Below are 25,105 nucleotides of genomic sequence, written 5' to 3'. Positions count from 1 at the left end.
CTCGTCAGCCCCCCACCAACACCACCCCTGCCTCGTCAGCCCCCCACCACCATCACCACCACCCCTACCTCGTCAGCCCACCACCACCCCTGCCTCGTCAGCCCCCCACCACCATCACCACCCCTGCCTCGTCAGCCCCCCCCACCACCACCCCTACCTCGTCAGCCCCCCCACCACCACCATCCCTACCTCGTCAGCCTCCCACCACCACCACCACCCCTACCTCGTCAGCCCCCCACCACCACCACCCCTACCTCGTCAGCCCCCCACCACCACCATCCCTACCTCGTCAGCCCCCCACCATCACCACCACCACCCCTACCTCGTCAGCCCCCCCCACCACCACCATCCCTGCCTCGTCAGCCCCCCACTATCACCACCCCTACCTCGTCAGCCCCCCATCACCACCACCACCACCCCTACCTCGTCAGCCCCCCCCCCACCACCACCACCACCCCTACCTCGTCAGCCCCCCACCACCACCACCCCTACCTCGTCAGCCCCCCCACCACCACCACCACCACCCCTACCTCGTCAGCCCCCCACCACCACCATCCCTACCTCGTCAGCCCCCCACCACCACCACTACCTCGTCAGCCCCCCCCCCCACCACCACCATCCCTGCCTCGTCAGCCCCCCCCACCACCACCCGCGAGTGCCTCGGAAGCTCTGGGGCGGTAACGGCGAATATTCATTCCGCCCACCCACCCCGCGATTTGAAATTTGAATTCAGCTGGGCGTTATTACATCGTGCGATTATTATTATTTGTACAGTAGTAGTGCTACCACCACCACTACTGTATTATTTGTACAGTAGTAGTGCTACCACCACCACTACTGTATTCCGTTTTGTCTCGGCGCGAGGTGTTCACGATGGGACAGCTTTTCGTCGAAGAACGAGAGCGGAATGCTCGGCTCATTCTACAAATGTGCTGCATGGGTGCGTACACGACCTCTCGCGCCGCCGGCTCGCCTCTCTGTCCTGTGTGTCGTGTGTCCTGTGTGTGTCCTGTGTCGTGTGTCCTGTGTGGTGTAGTGTGTGTCCTGTGTGTGTCCTGTGTGTGTCGTGTGTGGTGTGTGTCCTGTGTGTAGTGTGTGTCCTGTGTCCTGTGTGTGTCCTGTGTGTGTGTCCTGTGTCCTGTGTGTGTCCTGTCTGTGTGTCCTGTATGTCCTGTGTTTCGTGTGTGTCCTGTGTCCTGTGTGTGTCCTGTGTGCGTCCTGTATGTCCTGTGTTTCGTGTGTGTCCTGTGTGTGTGTCCTGTGTCGTGTGTGTTCTGTGTCGTGTGTGGTGTGTGTCCTGTGTGTGTCCTGTGTCGTGTGTGGTGTGTGTCCTGTGTGGTGTGTGTCCTGTGTGTCCTGTGTGGTGTGTGTCGTGTGTGTGTCCTGTGTCGTGTGTTCTGTGTCCTGTGTCGTGTGTCCTGTGTTTCGTGTGTGTCCTGTGTGTGTCCTGTGTCCTGTGTGTGTCCTGTGTGTCCTGTGTGTGTTCTGTGTCGTGTGTGGTGTGTGTCCTGTGTGTGTCCTGTGTCCCGTGTGTGTCCTGTGTCGTGTGTGGTGTGTGTCCTGTGTGGTGTGTGTCCTGTGTGTAGTGTGTGTCCTGTGTGTGGTGTGTGTCTTGTGTGTCCTGTGTGTGTCCTGTGTATCCTGTGTGTGTCCTGTGTCGTGTGTGTGTCCTGTGTCGTGTGTGTGGTGTGTGTCCTGTCTGTGTCCTGTGGTGTGTGTAGTGTGTGACCTGTGTGTCGTGTGTGTCCTGTGTGACATGTGTGTGTCCTGTGTGTGGTGTGTGTCCTGTGTGTCCTGTGGTGTGTGTAGTGTGTGTCCTGTGTGTAGTGTGTGCCCTGTGTGTGTCCTGTGTCCTGTGTGTGTCCTGTGTTTCGTGTGTGTCCTGTGTGTGTCCTGTGTCCTGCGTGTGTCCTGTGTGTGTCCAGTGTGTCATGTGTGTGTCCTGTGTGTGTCTTGTGTGTCGTGTGCGTAGTGTGTGTCCTGTGTGTGTCGTGTGTGTGGCCTGTGTGTCGTGTGTGTGTCCTGTGTTTCGTGTGTGTCCTGTGTGTGTGTCCTGTGTCCTGTGTGTGTCGTGTGTGTGGCCTGTGTGTCCTGTGTGTGTCCTGTGTTTCGTGTGTGTCCTGTGTGTGTGTCCTGTGTCCTGCGTGTGTCCTGTGTGTGTCTAGTGTGTCCTGTGTGTGTCCTGTCCTGTGAGTGTCCTGTGTGTGTCCTGTGTGTGTCGTGTGTGTGGCCTGTGTGTCGTGTGTGTGTCCTGTGTCCTGTGTGTGTCCTGTGTCCTGTGTGTGTCCTGTGTGTGTCCTGTGTCCTGTGTGTGTCCTGTGTGTGTCCTGTGTCCTGTGTGTGTCCTGTGTGTCATGTGTGTGTCCTGTGTCCTGTGTGTGTCCTGTGTGTGGTGTGCGTAGTGTGTGTCCTGTGTGTCCTGTGTGTGTCCTGTGTGTGTCCAGTGTGTCCTGTGTGTCCTGTGAGTGTCCTGTGTGTGTCCTGTGTCGTGTGTGTGTCCTGTGTCATGTGTGTGTCCTGTGTGTGTCCTGTGTGTGCCCCGTGTCCTGTGAGTGTCCTGTGTGTGTCCAGTGTGTCCTGTGTGTGTCCAGTGTGTCCTGTGAGTGTCCTGTGTGTGTCCAGTGTGTCCTGTGTGTGTCCAGTGTGTCCTGTGTGTGTCCAGTGTGTCCTGTGTGTGTCCAGTGTGTCCTGTGAGTGTCCTGTGTGTGTCGTGCTCGCGGGCCCCGTTGTGACGCAATATCGTCTCGGCTGTCATCCCCATCCCGCCGAGTCGACGTCGCAGCCTTCGTTATTTACCCCATATTCAGATACAGTACACAGATATACAGTACACAGGTATACAGTACACAGATACAGTACACACAGTACACAGATATACAGTACAGGTATACAGTACACAGATACAGTACACACAGTAACACCTATACAGTACACAGACATACAGTACACAGATATACAGTACATACAGTACATATCTATAAGTACACAGATATACAGTACAGATATACAGTACACATGTATACAGTACACAGATACAGTACACAGATGCAGTACACAGATATACAGATACAGTACACAGATACACAGAGATACAGTACACATACATACAGTACACACAGCTACAGTACACAGACATAAAAAACAGTTTGTAGGCGTGAGTTCTACGACGATTGTACAAACAAAACCACTGCAGCGGCTTTGATACAAAGTAGTCTGTCGGAGCCACCGCTCCCCCTCCTCCTCCAGGCCTGCTGTGCTCCAGACATTGCAGGCCGCAGCCTTCGTCGCTCGTGCTCCCTCCTGCCCCGGGCTGGGCACACACACACAATATACACAACACACACACACAATACACACACACAATATACACAACACACAACACAACTCTCTCTCTCTCTCAATCCGGCGTCATCGCAGGCGGCCGCGGTGCTGTTAGTGCCGGCAGAGGCGCAGCCCCTGCAATTGTCTGCTCGCTTTCCACTGCCGACAGCATGGGAAGGAGGAGGTCGGGGGTGGGGGACAGCTCGAGATGAACGTTTCTCGAGGTTATCTTTGGCCTACTCTTCCGTCTCGGATCGGACGTCAATTGCGTCTTGTTGAATTATAACGCATCGCACGCGTGAAGGCGATTTCGTATAAGCCATTCACCTCGAAAACCCACCAAGAACGCCTTTATTGTCTCGCCACCGCATTTCAGAATGTGCCCGAAAGGGCCTCCTAAGTTGGTGCTGCCGAATGCTTCAACGTGGCGACAGATGGCTGAGCCATTACAAGCGCATAATCCTGGGCACGGCGTGTGTAGGATGGTGGGCCCGCTACATATGTGTGTGTGTATGTATATAAAGTCTTTTCACATTGCTGGATGGTGTGAGACCAACTTACGCCTCCGTCGGGAACGCACAGAGATAGAGAGAGAGAGAGAAAAGTGGAGCCGCTTGCAGATTGTGTTTGCGACAGTGCTAGGGTACAATGTGTCCGCGCAACGTACACACAAACACGTTGTTGCAGAGTGTGAGCTGTGTGTGCGGTTTAGGGGCTCTCGACTCGCAATCGGAAGGGCGAGAGTTCAAGCCCTTGGTCGGCGCAAATGTGTTACACGTTTCGGGAAGTCAAAAAGGGTGGTTGTCCTGCGGAGAGACTGGCTTCTGTCATGGGAATGTGGAGTTTATGCCGCCGGCGGAGTGGTGCCAATGAGGGTGGACTTTCATTGACATTTAACGTGAAGGCGTGGTGGCTTTAGAATGGGGCTTGTGCATTGTCATTGTAATGCTATGACGGATATAATGCCATTTGCCAATAAAAGGTCCTGCGTTCGGGTGTTTGGCCAATTCCATCAATGAGTGGCATATGGAGGGAAACGAGAAACCCCACACATACAAGGGGGTAACACTCAAAACTCAGACAAACTCAATATACATTATTCTACTGAGATCTCTGTCCCTTAACAGCCCAAACCTATTAACGCCTGTTATTCACAGGTAGATCCCCATCCAAATACTATCCAGCGCTTGAAATCTGATATGTTCAGGCTCATTTAGGATAATTTGGTCGTATATAAGGGGATGATAATCAGTGCTCCGCACAGATGGATTCAACAATTAAATGTTTGTACTTTCATCTCCTGGCCACCTTGAAGCACAGCAGGTTTTGGGAATTTCACAAATCTGCGTGATCCACTGACCTTATCCTCCCAAAGTCCTGGATCACACGTGTGTGCCACCATGCCTAGCTTGTGTCCTTTGCAGGTGTATGTGTAAAGTATTGTAATGTAATACGTGTAGTATGTGCCTCTCTATTAAAATACTTCAATGGGTTTACACTGAGTAAAAAATACTATCAATGTTATGACTGTGTTTAAATAACATGTTTTACACAGATCGTAAATGTATGCGTATACTTTCGTGTGTGCACTGATTATAATTAACTGCTATGACACATTGATCAGAAACAGGGACATTACAAAAGCTCAAAACTGCAGAAAGTGCCATTGAGACATGCGTGCTTAGAATTACACTGAGGGACAGAAAGATGATCACGTGGATCACAGGTTAAAATCAGTATTGAAACTATTAACACAAGTACGTTGGCTGTAAGAGATGGCCAAGAATAATGATGGAGTGTCAGCGAAGGGAGGGGACAGGTCTGATAGTGGGGTCACTGTGGAGGTGGAGTGATGAAATCAATTTGATAGACTGTAAAACCTCGCGAGACCACGAGGAATGGTGACAGGTTGAGGAATCCTGCATCAAGCGGTCCATTGATCATGGCTGATGATGATCATGAAAATGAATGAGGCAGGAATGCATCGATGGAGATGGTGTTGGTCGTAATTACGAAGGTCATCGTAGTCATTGTTATTCGAAGTGTCACAATTCACCACCTCCCCCCCCCCCCCGCCCTATAACCCTGACAACTTTAAATAGTGATTCGGGATTACAAGGATGCATCAATGATTCAATTCAAATTGATTATTCTTCTCACCATACTTGTATGACATCACGTATGATAATTTATTGTTTACAAAGCGTACACATCATGGGTTAATCATAGATTTAGTCGAATAGAGCGAACAAAACTGGACAAATGCGAAACAATATATAAGGGTAAGACTGAGACGACAAAATGAGAGATTTATTAATGGAATCGCAACTATAAATCATCTGCTTTTTTGGTTTAGTTTGTTGTCCTCCCGCATCTCCGATGAGCTCGGTTGGCTACATACGGTGCGAACAGAAGTTCAACATACGAATCGCTGTGGTTGAGGGTAAATAATGACATACCAGGCATTGACACCATACCCTTGACAATAGTGAGTGGTTGTCGAGAGGGGAGTAGTGCTCTGGCAGTAACATTGTCGTATCGGGTTTCGTTACTCTGGTTTGGCAGATGAACGAGACAGGGTGCAAAAGAAAACGTTCACCAAATGGATTAACAGCCACTTACAGCAGGTGAGTGCTGGTGAACTGTAGAATACATCAATAATGGTATTTATAATTACAATTCCTTTCCCATGATAAGCCTCACTGAGTCTCAAGGTAATTTTTTTTAGGATAGCAATGCATTAAAATGTTTGGCCAATTCCACCCACGGGTGTTTGACAGCAACCGTGCTACGTGGAAAAAAAAGGCTCCACAAATAGATTGAAGTAATCCATTCCTTTCCTGCCATCTACTTGCTGCCTCGCAGTCCAAGCCTTTAACACCTCATATTCCCAGGCAGTCGCCCATCCACATACTAACCAGGGTCAAAGATGCGGTGCTTCTTAGACCTGCTTTGTGTACGACAGAACTTGTATCCTGCAGAAACATTCAAACGCAAGAATGTCCTACCCTACCCATAGAAAGCATTGTATTACTCTCAGTGGGCATTACGTAGCGTACACTATTATTACCACGGCTCTTAGTTGTAATTGTCATGGGGGCTTTGATGCTGGGAGCACCACCGCTCATAGTGGCGAGATGTTAACTCCCTCGCCTGGTATGCAGTAAGTTGTGAGTTCGATCCGGACCCTGACACCTGTATATTTGGAGTTTGCATATTCTCGATTTTTCTCTGGGTCCTGAGGTTTTTCCCTCCAAATGTACAAACATTGGTTAAAAGTATTTGGCTTAAATTTTGATTTAAAGCTTTCATGACTGCAGTGATTCATATTCTTGGTTCTTTCGGTAAAGTCACGTTGAAGGGAAACAAAATAATAATTGTTTTATATATATTTTATTGTTTCCCGTCAACGTGACTTTACTGAAAGAACCAAGAATATAGTATTTGGCTTCTATAAAATTTTCACATGATACACCACATCGTTACAATTATCATTTGTTATAGCCAGGCCACTTCTGAAAATGAGCCATATAGCTCAGTGGGGCCTTACTTGGTAAAATAAAAATAGCGTTTTTAGCTCAAAAGTGTGGATCCTGCGCTGTGCCATGCTGCAGGTGCGCATGAACATTGGAGACCTGTACGAGGACCTGCGCGATGGACAGGCCCTCATCTCGCTGCTGGAATCCCTGTCCGGAGACTGCATTGTACGTGCGATCGGTCCTTTCTGCACAGCGGTGGCGTACTGAACCCTCCGGATAATAAGACGGACACTTTTTTTTTTAAACCTGCAATTGAAAGCAAAAGTCGAGGGGTGCGTCTCGTTAATACGGTAGTTGTGTGTGTGCGTATGTGAGACCAGATTTGTGTGACTTTCACTGACGCTGGGAACAACTTTGAGGTGCCTCATCTGGAGTGGATGGGAGCTGTCGAGTGTGTGGGCGGTGCAGCTGTACCAGGGCCCACGGGCCGGAGAGAACGCCGGGGATATGGAGAGGGGGGAATGCCAAGAGGCTGGGTGGGGGGGGGGTGGCATTGCAGTACTTGCAGCAGGGCCCAAGTCAACCACGTGTGTTTAAACACGTAGGAGTAGGCTTTCGCGACCAATATTGTCCATATTAAAGGTTTGTTTTGTGTTAGATCACGTAAATATCAAATGCGTCGTTAACCCACCACCACCCGACAGAGCCAATAAGTCAAGTTTGTCACGTGAACAAAATGTCGCAATTAGTTATTACTTCAGCACACCGGTTTGTTGAGTACCATGTTTAAATGGAAATCCAACCACTACTGCTGCAGAGTGCCTCTCTCGCCATGCCGATCTTGCCGCTCCAAGAGATTCAAGCGACCGCCGCTGAAGCTGTAGCTCCTCTTCGATGTTGGCGATTTAAAAAAAAAAACATCCAAAGAGGATTTTGCTGCTCAATTGAGTATGGGACAGTTCTCGTCTGTTGTTCAAAACACCCCGAGCTAGTCATGGAAATTTCACATTCGGGTGGTCAAGCCAGATAACGTGAGTGAGGAGCAGCAGAGTGTATCGCTGTGATGTCTGCTTGTGAGGTGGTCAGTCTGCTTGAGGAGAGAGGGAGATCCTCAATGCAATGGAGGCAGTCAGTCTGCTAGAGCAGGGATCCCCAATCCCCGGGCCGTGGACCGGTACTGGTGTGTGGCCCGTTAGGAACCGGGCCGCGGACCGGTACCGGTCCGTGGTCCGGGCCACACAGCAGGAGGTGAGCGGTGAGTCCGCGCGTTGGCCCGCCCATTATTTTATTATTTACCACTTCCGTCCGCGCCTTTTTCCCGCACTGCGCACTCGTCTCAGTCACAGTTTTGGTATGTCCCAAGTCCACAAGGTAACCCTAGCCAAAATGAGTAAAAAAACAAACGTCGCTGGAGACCCACCCCCCCCCACCCCGGTCCGTGAAAAAATTGTCTTCCACGAAACCGATCCCTGGTGCCAAAAAGCTTGCGGACCGCTGTGCTAGAGGGGAGAGGGAGACGCTCAATGGCAATCCGCGTTTCTTTCACAGATTCGAGAGAAGGGGCGGCTGCGTGTGCACCACGTGCAGAACATCCAGATTGTACTCAACTACCTGCAGCACCAGCAGGTGAGCGAGGCAGCCTGTTGGTCATGGACATGGAGGTTGTTTGCCCATACTTCACCACGCTGGTCGGTGAGGGTTATTTTAAGTTGTTATCGGGGCAAACAAAAAACCCTTTCTGATAGCACATTTTGCTCCCATACTAGATATAAAATGACACAAATGTGTCGGCTTGAAAATGTTAGGATTAGGTCAAAGTGGTTCCTTCCCAGTTGAGTGGAGGGCGACAATTGTCTCCTGTTTACAGCACCGTGTGAGTAATGGACATTCCACATTGCTGTGGCAAGGAGGTTGAGTCTTTCTATAAGACAACCACTGTTGACATCCCCATGAAGCGCTAATAAATGTTATTGAGCCCAAATGGATAAAAGTTGACCCTCAACCTGGAGTTGAACGCACAACCTTCCCGAATGCGAACCGCACGCTCGAACGCCGTTGGCTAAATATCATGAATACAACACAGTAATATAATTATCAGAGGAATTTTGAATGTGAGCAGTATTGTTAATAGTGTGAACATGTCAGTTTAACACGTAGGCTTTCGCGACCAATATTATTCATAATAAAGGTTTTTGGGTTAGATCGCGTTATTTATAAATGTGTCGTAACCCTCCACCACCCGACACGGCCAATCAGCAAAAAAAAGTGTCACGTTGACAAAAGACAAATAATTCACTACTTTAGCCCACCGGTGTGTTGAAGAGTGAATCCACAACATCTACAGTTTTTTCAGTACGACGTTTCGCTGGTAAATACATCCAGCATCATCGGGCAATTCGCCAGAATGGTAAAGCCCTCGCTTGCTCCCGGTTTTATATAGAGCAGCAGGGTGACGTCATCATTTAACTCATATCAGGTGCAGTGATTAGAGGCGGAGGGGGGGGGGTATTGTAATTATATAATCGATTAGTAATCAGTCAATGGTTATGATTAGTAATGAGTTGTAGATTAGTAATTAGTTGTAATGTGTGTTAGTATTGACATGATAGAAATCTCCATGGTTGATTGAAAAAAATATATATACCTGCTAAGATGAACCTGATAAGCTCATTGTTGATACAATTTACTTCTTTGGAGATTTTATAAGAAAAATATACCTTTGGGATTAAATTAAAACACTTTATTAATGTAATAGTCTAACAAATTAACTGCATTCGTGGGTCTGACAATTGTCAGCTTTTAAAGGAGTTGAAAGCAACGCATGTAGATTTGTCCTTTAAATTTTTTTTTAAGTTTATCTAAAAACAGGTTAATTTAATCTATTTTATGATCCTAAAATATTTTTACGTACAGATACATTTTCTAAGCTCCCATATATGGTAATGTGTTGAATTTGCGTAAATATTTGTATTTCAAACTCTGAACTTCATGCAGATGAGTAAAACAAAATATTGTGTCACACATGAAATAGAATACAGTGCGCCTGCATACACTTGTCCTTCCACATAATTGTACAAACTTTATTCGGATGTCCAGAGGAAGGGCTCAGGCGTCACTGAGCTGGTACTCTTGAGATCATGATTAAACGGTGTTCTCTAAGTGCACCTAATTAAAAAAAACTAATTGAATTCGATTTCCACTTACAGTAATTTGTCTAAATTCTAGCTCTGAGAACCAGAAACAATATCAGGTTTCCTTGCAGCAGGGTGCGTTGGACAGTGCGACCGCCAGTGTGCATATATAAAAAAGGTAATTTGAGTGAATCTCAGAAGTACTTCTGTGATAGACTCTTCCACGGGTAATTCTCTAACGAATGTGGGTACGCACTGCTCTGCAAGGGTTCAGAATGGATTCTGCTTCTCATGATATCGCGCCAATAGCAAAACTGGAATAAAATCAGCAAGAATGCAATTACTAAATAATTAAAAATCTACTGTGTTTTCGGATTTCCCCGCGCTTTTTCCGGATCTGCTGCTGAAGCGTCGTTTTAACACGAGGCCTCTGTGCACGCCGGTGAGCAGGTGAAGCTGGTGAACATCAGAAAGGAGGACATCGTGGATGGGAACCCCAAGCTCACCCTGGGTTTGATCTGGACCATAATTCTGCACTACCAGGTGATACACACACTCGCACTCTCTCGGTCATGACAACCCGCTCTCCGTTTAGCTACGTCCGCCTCAGGTCAGGGGTCTTTCCTCGTCCACTGTTTTTTTAAGTGTGCCAACCCGATCAGAGGTAGTACCACCACATGCCACACATTTCTGAGAAAGTGAGAGAGGTGACGTACCAGAAGATGTCACAGGTACATTTTAAATGTCTTCCTGTATTGTATAAATGCAATGTACGTCCAGTGAATAAAAACTATTCCTGATTAATTAATAAAAAATATCAATCAGCAGAACTTGTGGTCCATTCCAGGATATGTTAGACGATTTAGATTTTCTGTTCCATGTGTAGTGGTTCACAAAGGGCGACAAAGGCTTCTTTGGAGGCAGCACGTTTATTTAACAATTCAGCTCTAAACACAAAGGGGGTATCTCCCCTTCCACAGATAACCTCCGGGCTAGCCAAACCCTAACACACACTGGGGAGGCTATATTAGACCAGACCCACTTGGGTCCGGGTCTTGTAGTTGGGGCTTTTCTTCCAGGCGACGACTTCGTGTCTTCATTCATACAACAGCAGCCAGCCCCGTTCAGGGCTCCGGCTTATATTGTCGGTGGCGGGCTCGTTCCGCCCCTAGCCACGCCCACCTTCTGGAAGCTCCCAGAAGGATCTCGATGGGACCTATGGTCCCCCAGCCCCTGCTTTGGGGGCCCCCCCAGTCGGTACCTCCAGTCACGTGTGCCGCGGGTTCACTCAGACTGCCATGGCCCCTTGTGAACCCCGCACCGCCCCCTAACCTCTGGGGGCTGGCACTGCACGTGGAGTGCAGTGCCATCCATCCCTGACAGTTGATCTCAGCCGGCCCCCGCTAGGGCCGGTACTGCATCCACAGTGCAGGGCTGACGGTGGTGTGCACGCCGTATCTCGTGCCTCACACAGGCCGGCGCACACCGCATGCAGAGGCATCCCACGATGCCACTACACACGTAAAAAGGTTAATTTTTGTAGTGTAATTACATTACCACACCTTGTAATTAAGTGGCAGCTGCATGCTCATCCAAGTGCATGATTACTCATGGGACTTTGCATCAGCAAGGACTTTTTTTGTTCTCATGGTCCTCTGCTTTAGACTTATGAAACCACAACCTGTCTTAAATTAGTTAAATCATTAATTTGATTACAACCACAATCCTCTGTAAATAAAATATGTGCACCATAATTCACTATGTCTACGTATCATTTAATAGGTAGGCTGAAGGTGCCACCCTACAATTAAGTAATGAAGTGCTCACACCACACTGGTGGCTCGTGGGTATTTTTTCACTGCTCTAGTCACACCGGTCAGGCGTCTTGGTAGAGGTGGGAGTACCCACGTTTTACCCCACAACATATGACTTGTCAATCGGATAACTGTGGTGTCCCCATTTGTACTGCTGGGTGTACTACAGGCCCTGGGGCGGGCGGGGGCGACGGGGTTAAGAAAATGTGCTCTTTGTTTCAACTGCCACACTGCAAGATGAAACTGGAGGCCTCTGGATTGCAATTCCAGCTATTCCAGGATTACACCACGGGCAGATTTCCAAACAATTTAGTACGTAACCATCATTTAGATGCTGTTATTTACAAACACACAGCACCGCTTGTTGTGCTGAACTGCTCTTTGCCATTTTGACGGTAGCAGCTGCCTAGACAGGTTTGGTAAGCGAGAGGGAATGTACTCAGAACTGGGAGGGGATTCTACCGTCTCCTGCCTCTGGCAGATCCGGCATTCAAAATGAGTGACTCTTGGATAAAGCGAGGAATGTGTCCCTGTAAAATAACCTCCAGAGTGTTCAGTCATACGACCGTGAAGATTATGTTCACAAATGTGTTAAAACACGGACAGTTGAATTTAGTTTCACACCGAAGTTTGTGTGTGTGTAAATCATCTGTGGGGAGCGGTAGTGTAGCGGTTAGCGTGCTGCGCTATGAACCTGGCGACCCAACACCAGTGACGATTATCTGAACCGGTCCTGGGCCTCCCCTCAGTCGACTCAGCCTTAAATGAGTACCTGGTGAGGTGTGTAAACATCGCCACTAGGGAGACAAAGGCGGCCGGGCGTGGTGCTGGCCATCCGCCCCCTCGTGTGCCGTGCCGGCCTTCATAGGTGCTCACTAACAGCACTTGCCCTAACAGTCTGTTCAGCCTATACGGGGGATCTTTGTGTGTCTTTGTAAATATCATCATCAGCCATGGTTAATCCACTGCTGGATGAAGGCCTCCCAAAGCTGCTGCCGTCTCGCATGACTTACGATATGAAGTCTGTATAAAAACAGCTATTAAAACGAGAAAACTTGATTTAGTAACTATAGGGGAGGCTGTCATTATAATGATTGAATATGATGAAACCCGTTGAACTAATTTAAAGATGATAATGCTGATGCGCCCGAAGACACGAGGAATTAAAAAAAATGGGGGTGTGACTAATGCATCCTGGGAATATGCCAGAAATGTTGACAGGGTGATTTCTTTATTGATGTTTTTTTTCTTGTATTGTGCAACAATTTTATAATCTGTGACAGACTCCAGGACTAGATATTATCAGCGACTAATTTGTTGAGCTCAATAATATATTGACACTGCAATACTACGTGGAGTATTATATAGCATTTTATAGAGCGCCCACATGCAACTGCATTTCAACACCATACAAAACAGTGGTACGTGAATAATGATGGAGAATGAGGTATACATATTTGCATATTGTCTGACCGGCGTGGTGAAGTATGGCCAAACAACCCCCATGGCCGACCACGTGTGTGGGAAGGCCTTCATCCAGCAGTGGATTGCGAAGGGCTTAACATTGTTTTAATGGTTACTAGTTGAGAACCCGTGGCTCTGCATTAGCAAATAAGAGACAGCTGTCATTTTCATACCCTTCTTACAATCCTGTACTCTGAACTCTACAAATAATCTGCCTTTTTAACGTAATAAAATGCCAAGATAATATGAAATTTCAGGTTTCCATATATATTCACACTCTAGGATGTAAATAATATTCTGGCAAAGTAAATTAATTAATAGGAACACAAATTGAAAAGATATAGCAAATTCAAATTAACCGTGTCAGTCTTAAATTTTAATTTAAAGCTTTCGTTACTGTAAGGGATTCATATTCTTGGTTCTTTCGGTAAAGTCACGTAGAAGGGAAATAATAAAATAATAAAAATATAAAACATTAAAATTCTCACGACGTTTCGACTGCAACACACCTGATGATGATTGCTTGTGTTGCAGTCGAAACGTTGTGAGAATTTTAATGTTTTATATTTTTTATAATTGTATTGTTTCCCTTCTACGTGACTTTACCGAAAGAACCAAGAATACAATGTCAGTCTTCTCTGTTTGTTATTCCCACTCCTTCGGTGTCACTGTCTTTAATTAAATGTCTTCTGAGCTTCTTTTCTCCCAATTTTAACTCAACTCAGTGTTTATTTGTTTCACGGAAAATGCCGTTTTAGCCAGTTACCCAGCTAGCTTCTGTGGTAATGGCCCACAGCCATTAACAGTTATATTGGGGTGGTGAGGAGCCCAGCCAGCAACCAGCCAGGGAACCCGACGCATAGATTATTATTAATTTATTGTCATAATTTAAATGTATCATTATCACCAAAGCACTTCCAACATTAGCTTCAACAATCACATTAGGCAGTTGAGTGGCAATAATTAATCTCACTCACAATTTGGGGAAGCCATTCGATTTTAATAATAAAGTAACCTGCGTCTTTTAACATGGTGGAGAATTGTAGCACCTCTAGCGGCTGCAGGGGTCACATGGATAATTGCATGTGTGCAAATGGAAGGTAATCAATGTTCACTCAAACAATTTATGCAAGAAATAAAGAAAGTAGCCTCATACCAGACTGCAATCTGTATCTAACATATCTCTATTTATTGTCAACTTGGAATGTTTCTGTTCTGTTTACAACCAGGTTAAACAATAATGCAAAACGGTATATATATAAAACTTATACTAACGTTTCTACAGTAACCTATTTTATACTGAGAAAGAGGAAGGAATTAATTATCGTGTAAAATAAGCTGTGGATGATAGCTCCATCACCCAATCAATGTTTGAACTTATTATATTTCAAGCACCGGCAAGGCCTTGCGTTCTGGGAATCTAGCAAGGCAGCGTTGCGTGTGTTGAACTCTGCTCGCCCGTTTTTTTAGAATGCATCTTTCGCACACATCGAGGGAAACCTGTACGTATGTCGAACATCTTTCGTACCGTATTTATCCATCGTGCTAATCGGAGGTGCGTGAATACGAGAACTCTTCCCTAACATCTCAGTGCGATGACAGTAAAATTGTGTTAGCCGTGGCCTGGCACTGCCTTATCCGGCATCACCGAACAGTGTGATTAGGCCGCTTTACTCCGTGCTGATTCTTTGCAGTTTTCTACTCAGCGGGGGGACACATCATTGCCTGCCTTTTGCGACTGAACCCTAATACGGGAAGAACCAAGCGCTCTGGTCCGTGTTTTAGCAATAGCCGAAAGTCAGGTGTGGTCACGGGTAAAGGTGGAACGTGTTCGTTCGGAGACGATTTTCAAGGATCTCTGAACCAGCCTTGCCCTACAGAAAACGCTTACTCAATGGTTATTTTTTCTCAACCTCAAATGACCCGTATGCGTATTTAAAAAAAAAAACAACAACTCCAAGACGAACAAGGGCGTGATACATGCACACGGTGCACTGTGCTAATCCAGCTTCTAATGTTGCATGAATGCAATCAGAGGGTAGTATGGGGCAATGCTTACATTGTTTGAGTATGTAAAACCTCGTTAACGTAGCTCTTATTATACTCGTAAGCACGAGGAATTATGCAAGCAATTGATCAGCAAGCGCTGCAACACTTGGCCAAAATGTGCTACTTGATTCCAAATACACTCTGTGACAATGAATTGGGAGGGGACTTTACGTAACGCGGTCACACACACACACACACACGCATCAACACGATAAGCCAATCAAATGAAAGGAAAACTAGCAAAAAAATAAAACAAATCAGAATGAATGGTTGTTGCTCTGCCCCGAGCCGGGGCTGCAGCCCCGTGGCATCTCAACCATTCAGACCTCATGCCCAGCGGCAGAAACGGGGCGGGAGTCTTCCTCGGTGCACGTTGGGCGAGCCCCGCCAATCGGTAGAGTGCACCTCGGATCGGCTTAGTGTCGGCTCAGAGATTTGCAAACGCGTCTGTTTCGCGTTGGCGAGCGAACGGCTGGGACAGGTGTTCGCGGTACCTGATCGTATCTGAAAGTCGTTCGTGTGTGTTTTATATACACACGAGCATCTTCTGAAGGTATAATTAGCTCCAATAGGTATTCTTTATCGTTTTTAGTAAGCTGTGTTTTTAAAAAATATATATTTGCGTCGATTTCAACGAGCAAAAGTTTTCACCCCCCCCCCGCTGACTGCGATGGGAAACTCGTTAGGCTGTGTCGACAACCAGGAGCTGGATTTCGATCCAACAAAGGCTCCGCTTGAAGCCACCTCGGAGGTCGTCAACAAGACGTACAAGGGCAAGAAGAAAAATAAGTCGATGCTGAAGAAGCGCTTATGTGTATCAGACCCAGAGGCTCTGTCAAAAGAAACGGCAATACCAGTGGATGAAGTTTCACTCAGCACTGCTGTCCTAAACGAGTTTGATTTACTGTCTGCGCAAGATGACGGGAGAGTCAAGGCCCGGCTATCGAAACACAGCAACATTAGTTCGCTGGAAGAGGCTTTGGATGCTCAAGATGAAGCTGACCAGGGTGAAGAGCAGGAGGAAGAAGTGAAAGAGGTCATCAAGGAGACTGAGGTCGAGGGAGTGAAGGTGACCATAATTGAACGCACGAAAAACAAAGTCTCAAAGTCTTCTATGCAGGATTCAGTGTCCGAGATGGATCAATCGCAGTGTGGAGAATTGTCCAAGGATGACGTCAGCCTGGTTTCTACCGGAGGCTCGGGACTCAAACGGGTTTCCACGTCCAAGAAGACCATGATCACCACGGAGATAGTGCTTCAGGAGATCGCTGATGTCGGCAAGTCGGCAAGCATGTCACGCTTGGAACAGGTGCCAAGAGCCAAGAGCGGGGACCACATTGCCGGTCAGATTCACGCAATCAGCTTGCACTCGGTTGTTGACCAGAAGAACAGGCGTGGAAAGGTGGACCTGGCGTCTGCATTCCAAACTTCACCAACTTCACCGACCTCTGGACCCAATCCAGAGCAGAGGCGGCAGATTTTAGGAGAAGATGGAAACGAGTCGCCGTTAAGCGACAAACATAGCGCCACTGGGGTCACAAGCACTGGTGGAGTGGTTCCAATTGTGGCAGAAAGATACGGCTCGTCAAATGCAGACTTCAATGGGAGTAGCGTTTCTTCGTTGAGTGACCCAGACTCTGGTAATTTTGAGCAGAGCGTGAGAAAACTGAGTCAGATGAGCCCTGCAAAACGCCGATTTTTCGACCTCGAGCCACCGGTTAATATTCATCCTGCCAACTCCACGACAGAGGGTGACACGTTAGTCACTCAGCTGAAAGGCAAGCAAGAGAGGTCTGATGGTAAAGAAGATGTGTCTCCAAACCTCAGCGGCCTCAGCCTTGCCATGCAAAGCAAGGCTCCATTACGTTCAATGAAAGTCCACGACGGAGAATTGTTGGGTGAATCAAATGCGCTTGTAAAGCGGGCGGCCACGCCGAATGAGGGACATGCAACTGGGAATGCTGATGGATGGTTGAAGGAAGATTTAGCCGCTCAAGACAACGCCGGTCCTTTTGAAGTCGAAATGGAGAGCGCTACCCCTGCTCTTGAAGCCAGAGATTCATCGCGTGAAATGGTACTCCTTATTGCGTATTTTTAACTGCGGTACTGTCTGTTTATTTAGTGTGGTTTGTGTGTGTGTGTGTGCAAATATGTTTGGAACATTGTTTTTGCCAGCTGTGCTAAATGCAGTGTGTATTAAGCTGGGGGAATTGCTTAGATGACTCAACATATTGAAAGAATGCACCGACACCCATTTCGTAGTCACGGTGCTTAGCCTCCTTACTAAAAATAGTTGCCCACAAAAATGCCTTTTCTCGAACCTGTTTTCCGGACAGTTGTTGTATTGAAGAAGACGGGTAAAACGACGCTCGGCATATTAATATTTAATGTAAATCCATCACACCGTACGGCATGCGTTCGACAACATTTAAAAATAACGTTTTCCTTGTAGTGTTGTCCAAAGCGGGGTCGATGTATGTTGAACTTCTGTTGCACCGTACTCAGTCAACTGTGCTAAATGGTCTGGGACTCTGGAATTTCCCAGGTAAACAAACTCTGCTCACGTTTTTCTTCAAAAACCCGTTGGGATAAACTACTGTTGGAAAGTGACAATAATGACAAAGGCAGCCTAATCTGTAATTAGAGGTTCATTTAACTTTTTGCTGGGAGTGCATTCAACTTTTAATTCGGCCATGTACCGCCCAGTAAAACGTAAACATGGAACGCTGGGTCCAACGATGGGACAATATTTCCAACCACGTATGTATATATGTAGAACTTCTTTCGCACCGTACATATCAAACCACATGCCAAGGTTGGCCGAATGTTGGCTCAACGTTGCCATGTTTACTGGGTACAAGCTGTCTACCCTGTGGCGAGATGTGAACTCCCTCACCTGGTATGCAGGAGGGTCGTGGGTTCGATACCATCCTTGCCGCCTGTAAATTTGGAGTTTACATGTTCTCACCGTGGTCGCGTGGATTTTTGTCCAGGTCCTCCACATTTAGAAACATGCGTTTACAGTATTTAGCTGCTATAAATGTCCACGTGATTAGCCACTTCATTGAGCTGTCATTTGTGGCCAGGTCGCTTCTGAAAAAGAGCTACATAGCTCAGGGGGCCTTACCTGGTAAAATAAAAAAATTGTTTAGTTTAGTTTACAGTAGCATGCAAATTGAGTAAAAAACGAAAGACGGGCGTGAGGGCACTCGAACGTCACCAACAGCCATGCACCAACGCAGAGGGTACAATTTTACCGTCTCCTTTTCGAGAGATAAGGCCATTTTATCGTATTTTCTATTAATTATACGCACAGTACAATGTCACATATCTGACGTCACCACATCTGCCCTGATCAATTGAGCGTCCACACCCAGTGAACTATTTGCGCATGATGGTGTAACTAATATTATTAAACAGGCGTTCGCAAATCCGACCTCACAGACAGGAACGCAATCTTAACCTCGTGTACGCTTCACTTCTATTGCACGGCGAATAGTGATAATAATAATGATGATGTTCCCGTGCTCAGGCGGTGTGACCTGTGATTTTGTCCGGTAGCCTGTGTGTGCACGTGCTGCTGCCAATTTCTCTAGATGTTCACATTTCCCATTTTTCACATGCCCACCTGTATCTCAGTCCCCGGGGAGTCGGGTAGGCGACCTTATACCGTAATTTACATACGTCATTAAAGCCTCCCTACTTTTTTTAAATTGGGGCATTGCCTTAACGTGGCGACACAAATGAAGAACCTTGAAAAACCTAAGGAGCTGTACCGTGGAGGATAACCCACATCAGTGGCACCACAGTTCTCAGTGAGAGGTGAGACAAAATGTGTTCCCTTCACCACCCTACATTGACCAGCATGGTGAAGTATGGTTCGAAAATGCCCATGACCGACGCACTTAAAACCAAAGCCCCCAGTCTCAAGCAGCTCTGGATCTACCAGCCATGGCATTGGCTAGGTAGGTGAAGGAGCAGGGGATGATAGGAATTCACTGGGCAAGCACACACAGACTTTCTGGATTGCAACATTGCTACGTTACACACACACACACAGACCTTGCCGGTGAATCGGATACAGAATGGGGAGCATTATTTGAAGAAGACTCATTCTTCTGACATTAGAAGCCCACTGGAACTGTGCTTTTACATCTACATTGCAAACTCATTTATTAAGGACTGTTACTTGTGCATAGTTTTGTTGTCCCTTTCCCGCACCTCTGATTAGCATGGTTGCCTAACAGTTCGACATACATACAGGTTATTCTCGTTGTATGCGCTAGCTGCATTCCAAAAAAGGGGCACAAAAAGCGAAACCGCATGGGACAGCTGCCTGGCGAATAGCGCATACGGTACACAGAGTCCCACGCCCGACAGCATAGCCGCATATGAGTGAATTCAACCCGCATATTGCGCAGTTTGGGCATAAATAGGTTAGCCACATTTACGCGAAACCGCACAAACCGAACCTGCATAAAGCGAGGGAAACTTGTACGTATAAGACACAGTGAAGAAGAGAACTCCATACATTTAAATATTGGCAGCTCGTGTGCAGGTTACTGTGATGGGTTGTGGCATGGCAATCCTGTGTGAAATATGGTGACGGTTTGGGAAAGCCTTCGTGCAGCAGTGGATTTGGCCATGGCTGATGATGAGGCCCATTACGTAAACCTCAATGGGGTTCACTGCTCCTGAGCTGACAACATACGCCTGTTCAGTTGTACACTTGTCTGAAATGACAAACATTGACAGGTCAAGGGGAGAGATGTCTGGGGTGAAGGGAGGCCATGGGTTGTGCTTCAAGGGGGTGGTGAGCAGTGAGTGAAGATGTTGGCAAAAGAGCAGGTCAGCACAGTTTGGCCAGTCATATGTTAAATGTCACCATTTACATAAGGTGTGGTATGGGGACAGATCGAGTGATCTTTAACAGAAAACACTGCGCCGTTTGACTTATCGTTTTATAATTTGCATTTTAATCAATAATCCGCTGCCAATACAAATATCGGTTTGAAAGTTAAATGTTGCTCACGTTGGAAGCTGATATGTTTATAAACACCGTTCAGATGAACCAACACAGTGCAGGAAAATGCAAACTTTGCTGAGACCATAGACGAGTGTATTTATTGTTGGCCAAGTCTAAAACCTGTCTTACCACTGAGCCTTTATTTAAACACCACTGCAGCCTCATTCTATTCACAAGGCGAATGCACCTTTAAATTACCACAGCAATAAAGGTCACTGGTATATGCACCTACCTTAAACTTGTTTAACTTGTAAGGGTGTGTTGAGAAAACAAAAAAGAGAATGTGCAATAACTATAAAATGAACATTAATTTATTAATTTAAACCTATCTGCGTGATTTTACCGAAAGACCCAAAGAATATGAATTCCTGCAGTCACGAAAGCTTTAAGTCAGGTTTTAATGTGTGATAAATTGCCGATTTAAAAGGTATTTTAGGAAACAGTAACATATATCATTCGTTTTCCTTGTAGTTAAATGCAAATGGTTACATATTTGTTTTACTGCAAAAAAAGGCGGACAGTATTCCAATGTAACATATCTCTCCCATCACATAAAACAGTAACGTCTTTTTTTACACATCCCATCAGCCTCTGGACCTTCTGGGAGTGCAACATTTCAGCAGCATTGGTTTAGCTCAAGCAAAACTCTGGACCGGATTTGACATTCAGTGTTTCATCAGCAGAGCCAGGCTTGATTTATCCAATGATTCAACTCAAGCAAAACTCTGGACCGGTTTTGAAGTTCAGTGTCTCATTCGCAGTCAGACTTGCTTGAAGCAATGCCGGTGAACTGCCAGATGTCTAGAGCCAAAAAATCCTCTCTCTTTGATATGGGTCCTAGTTTGACGCAACATTATATACGTAATACGTTATGTAAAATTATCGTTAGGACTGTTGCGGAGAAAATAAGTAATTAAATATGCAGACAATACGCCTCATTTACACAGTTGTCCCTCAACAGAAGTAAGACGTGTTGTATTTTAACTCATTCAGGCTCTTCCACGTTTGAAAATTACTTTTTTTAAATTCTAAATATAACACTGATGATGACTCAATGGCATGCCAGCACAATGTAAACACATTCCTTTTTTATTCAAGTTAATTGTAGAATAATCTTGATAATTATTAATATACGTTAATGAACACATTTATACTTTAATTAACACATGCTAAAATGAATACAAATTTTATTTCGGAACGAATTAAAATAAATGTGTGTTTGTTTCAGATTTATTTTGACATGTTTTAGTTAATTGTGTGTACTAAAACCGTATGTTAGACTTTGACCTGATGACTTAACAATGTGGCCATTTTTTGTGATTTAAATTCACTCTATCATTCGAGTAAGTGCTGCTTATTCAATTAAAACGCGTTTGTAAAATTGACAAGACAGATGCATATACATACATTCTTCCTTAAGAGCCATACCCTACTCGCGAAATGGATACACGCATGCAAATATGTCCTTTATATTTCAACAAATAATTGAATTTCGGATGCAGTAAATGGGATTTTAATTTTAAATAAACTACACATGATGGATGCTAATCCAATCATAGACAGTCACTGCAAAAAAATGCACAGATCCGAGTAGTTCTTCCATTTCATATTTTAATTTGAATAAGCCGGGTTGTTTCTTCAGCTTAATGCATACGCAAGGTTTAGAGACATCGTTCAAACTGCGAGGACAAACTGTGGGCTTGGGCAGGAGCTCGTCGCTAGAAGGGATGATGGTCGATGAACAAGAATAATGACAGAGTGGCAGCCAAGGCATGGAATGCGTTGAGGTCATTTAGCTGCGGTGAAATTAAATGGCAGGGCCCCTTTTTTTAGAATGCAATGAAAACACACGGCAATTGATAGTCTCATTCGCCATCGACTGCACCTCGTGTTTGCTGACATCAGATCTGGGCTTTCGAGACGTCAGGTCAAATTGCGGTACGATTAAAAGAGCCCGGCGATGGGTCGTGCTCTTTAAATTTGCACACGATCATAAGCCACTTCGTTGAGCTATCATTTGTGGCCAGGTCGCTTCTGAAAAATAGGTTAATACCTCGGTGGGCTTTACCTGGTAAGATAAAACATTAGTTTTATTTGTAGATTTTTAAGTGAATCGTTTACCCTTCCTATACTTTGGACTCCTATCGTGTCTTTGTATATGTTCGCTGTTGTTACATTCTGACCCGCCCCTACTGGACATCTGTCGAAAAAGAGCTTCATAGCTCATCGGATTCCTCCAGTATAAATAAATATTCTGATTCTAACGAGGACGAGTGGCCCTCCCTGTTTGTCTCGAGGGCAGGTGTCGGCGGGGCAGGTGGGCGGCGGCACGCCAGGCAGGGAGCGGCTACTGGCTTGGGCGCGGCTGGTCGCAAAGGATGTCCCCGGGCTTTCGTGCCACAACTTCTCGAGCAGCTGGAGGGATGGGCGGCTGCTCTGCGCCATCGTCCACGCGCACAGGTCTGACCCCTCGCGGGACTCTTGACGACATCCCGGCGTGGGCGAAACCTACTCTTTATCCGCCGCTGCCATTATCTGCAACTTCTGAACAATTTTTGTATTTTACCAGGTAAGGCCCACTGAGCTATACTGCTTAGAATTTTTTTCAGCGGCGGCGTAGCCACAAATGAAAGGCCGATTGCCTTCTTTCGTATGGCTGATGCAGCTGCAGAGCAGCAGCCACAATTTCACATTTAAAGTGGTCAAGCCAGACAACCGCGTCAGGAGCAGCGGAGTGTATCGCTGTGATGTCTCCTTCGTGTTTGTGGGCATTGCATCGTTATACTTTGTATGGTCTGTTCTGGATGACCACAGTCGCACACTGGAGAGCCCAGTAGCCGGATGAAGTGGTTTATCGTATGGAAATTCATAGCAGCCAAATTCCTCGAAACGCATGTTTTCATAAATGTTAAGGGAAAACCGGAGGACCCGGAGAAAAATCCACGTGACCACTGGGAGAACATGCAAACTTCAAATATACAGGCATCAGGGTCAGGATTGAACCCACGACCTTATGCATACCAGGCGAGGTAGCTAACATCACCACCACGGTGCCCCCAACTACCATGGCAAGTGTGTAAGAGTAGGCCAAACACATGCATAGTTGCTCGCTCAAGCTCCTTTATCTGGTCCAACACCAGTGGAGACTAGGCTCTAAGAAAAGCCGTCTCGGGTGTGGACCAATCAATTTCAAGGACAGTGCATACCATTATCAGAGTTGTCTCTTTTTGTTTGCATTTTGACTGCTTGTGTTGTGGTTATTGCAAACATGATCCCTTGTATAAAGGTGTCAGTTTTGGTGCCAGATAAAAGGATTAAAACCTATTACTATAACTTGGTTTAACTGACGGTCTTTGAGAAGTACGTCAATGGCGCCTGAGCCACGCGGCGCCTGCGTTTTGTGCGAGCCGATTCCACAGTTTAGGGACCGTGGCGTTTTTGACCTACACAAAATATATAATTAATAAGCCGTCCATACAAAAATTGTAATTGCTTGAAAGGAGGCAATTACTCGATAAATTGATGCCGATTTTCATACAGGCATGCATTGTCACCGGATCTGAGTAGGTGTGCAAAATTTGGAATTGCTGAGACAACAGGAAGTAGACTAACTTTTGGTTACAATATTTGACCACGACAAACACCACAAGTGAAGTTAAATAGAACCGTTGAAAAACCCCGCAACTGTGTCATACATGTCTGCTGCCATCATAACGAAGACCCCCCGTATAGCCTTCAACGACTGTCGGGGCAAGTGCTGTTAGCGAGCAGCACCTATGAAGGGCCGGCACTCATTTTAAGCTGAGTCGACCTAGGGGATGCCCAAGACCATCGTAACAAACACTGCATAACAAGCACTGCATTGAAACCATAAGTATAATACATACACAGGGTGATTCATCTACAGATACCTCACTGATTTCGAAATGCCCTCTTACTTTCTTTTAAACGGGTCTTTGAATAGTATTACAGGGTTGGCTTTGTTGGACAAAGTGTATCACGAGACTGTTATAACATATGATGCGTGTATAGAGTTTGGCAGGGATTCTATTAGAGCCTTTGAATTCAAATGTAGTTTTCTCTGTAATGTATTCTAATTATGTTAGTTGGGTATCTATACATGGATCTCCCTGTATACTCATGCTGTCAGCAGTGGCCCCTCCGATTAGCATGGTTGGCTACATACGGTGCGAAAGAAATTCAACAAAAATACATGCAACGCAGCAGATTGTGAATTATACAGGGTGGCCCAAAAGTCATGACATTTATTTCAACAAATCACAAAGGGTTATTTGATTTATTCCAACAAATCTTGACTTTCATTAACATGAATACATGCACGAATTCTTTTTTTACATGGATTTAGGACTTTTTTAAATATTACAGGTGTAATCTTTGAGCATTTATTAATTGTGTTTAATTTGAATTAATTCAGGGTTGTTGGTCAAGTTTAGCAAACGACGGATTTGAGGTGACCCCACAAGAAGAAGAAAAATAGATAATCATGATAATTATAGATAGAATATCAACTTAAAGATTGAAACATTCAAATGTTTAAATGCCAGTGTTAAAATAAATCAAATCACCCTATGTGTCCTGACTTTTGGGCCACCCAATAGTTTGGGGGACAGGCTTTTACAGCAGAGAATATCTACTTCCATGCCATCTCTGTCCATCACACGTCATTGAGCTTAAGAACATTTCGTGATTTAGTTTCATAGCTTTTAAATGTGTATCCTGAGCTTTTGTTCATATCGCTTGATAGCGGCAAATGTAGATAGATGAATAAATAAACAGGGATATAAGTAAACGCTTCTACAT

General features: G+C 45.8%; 1 protein-coding gene across 7 annotated transcripts in view; it reads left to right on the top strand.

Annotated features, from left to right (window-relative positions):
* Positions 1-25,105, top strand: part of LOC116942711 (plectin-like) — a 123,636-nt gene that overhangs the window by 14,592 nt on the left and 83,939 nt on the right. For 2 of the 7 annotated variants that reach the window (XM_076067318.1, XM_076067317.1), the window contains exons 1-2: positions 13,832-17,332; positions 22,587-22,744. In XM_076067318.1, the coding sequence (XP_075923433.1) occupies positions 15,929-17,332; positions 22,587-22,744 (1,562 nt within the window). In that variant the 5' untranslated portion in view covers positions 13,832-15,928. Of the gene's footprint in view, positions 1-631; positions 941-2,657; positions 5,765-5,886; positions 5,949-6,935; positions 7,026-8,348; positions 8,427-10,381; positions 10,475-13,819; positions 17,333-22,586; positions 22,745-25,105 lie in introns of those variants that run through there. The other 5 variants (XM_076067320.1, XM_076067321.1, XM_076067319.1 and 2 more) reach the window with 5 other exon arrangements.

The sequence above is a fragment of the Petromyzon marinus genome, chromosome 15 (assembly GCF_048934315.1).
Source record: "Petromyzon marinus isolate PM22_M1 ecotype Great Lakes invasive population chromosome 15, UKy_Petmar_22M1.pri1.0, whole genome shotgun sequence".
Lineage (NCBI taxonomy): Eukaryota > Metazoa > Chordata > Hyperoartia > Petromyzontiformes > Petromyzontidae > Petromyzon > Petromyzon marinus.
This window is presented reverse-complemented; position numbering and strand designations above follow the sequence as displayed.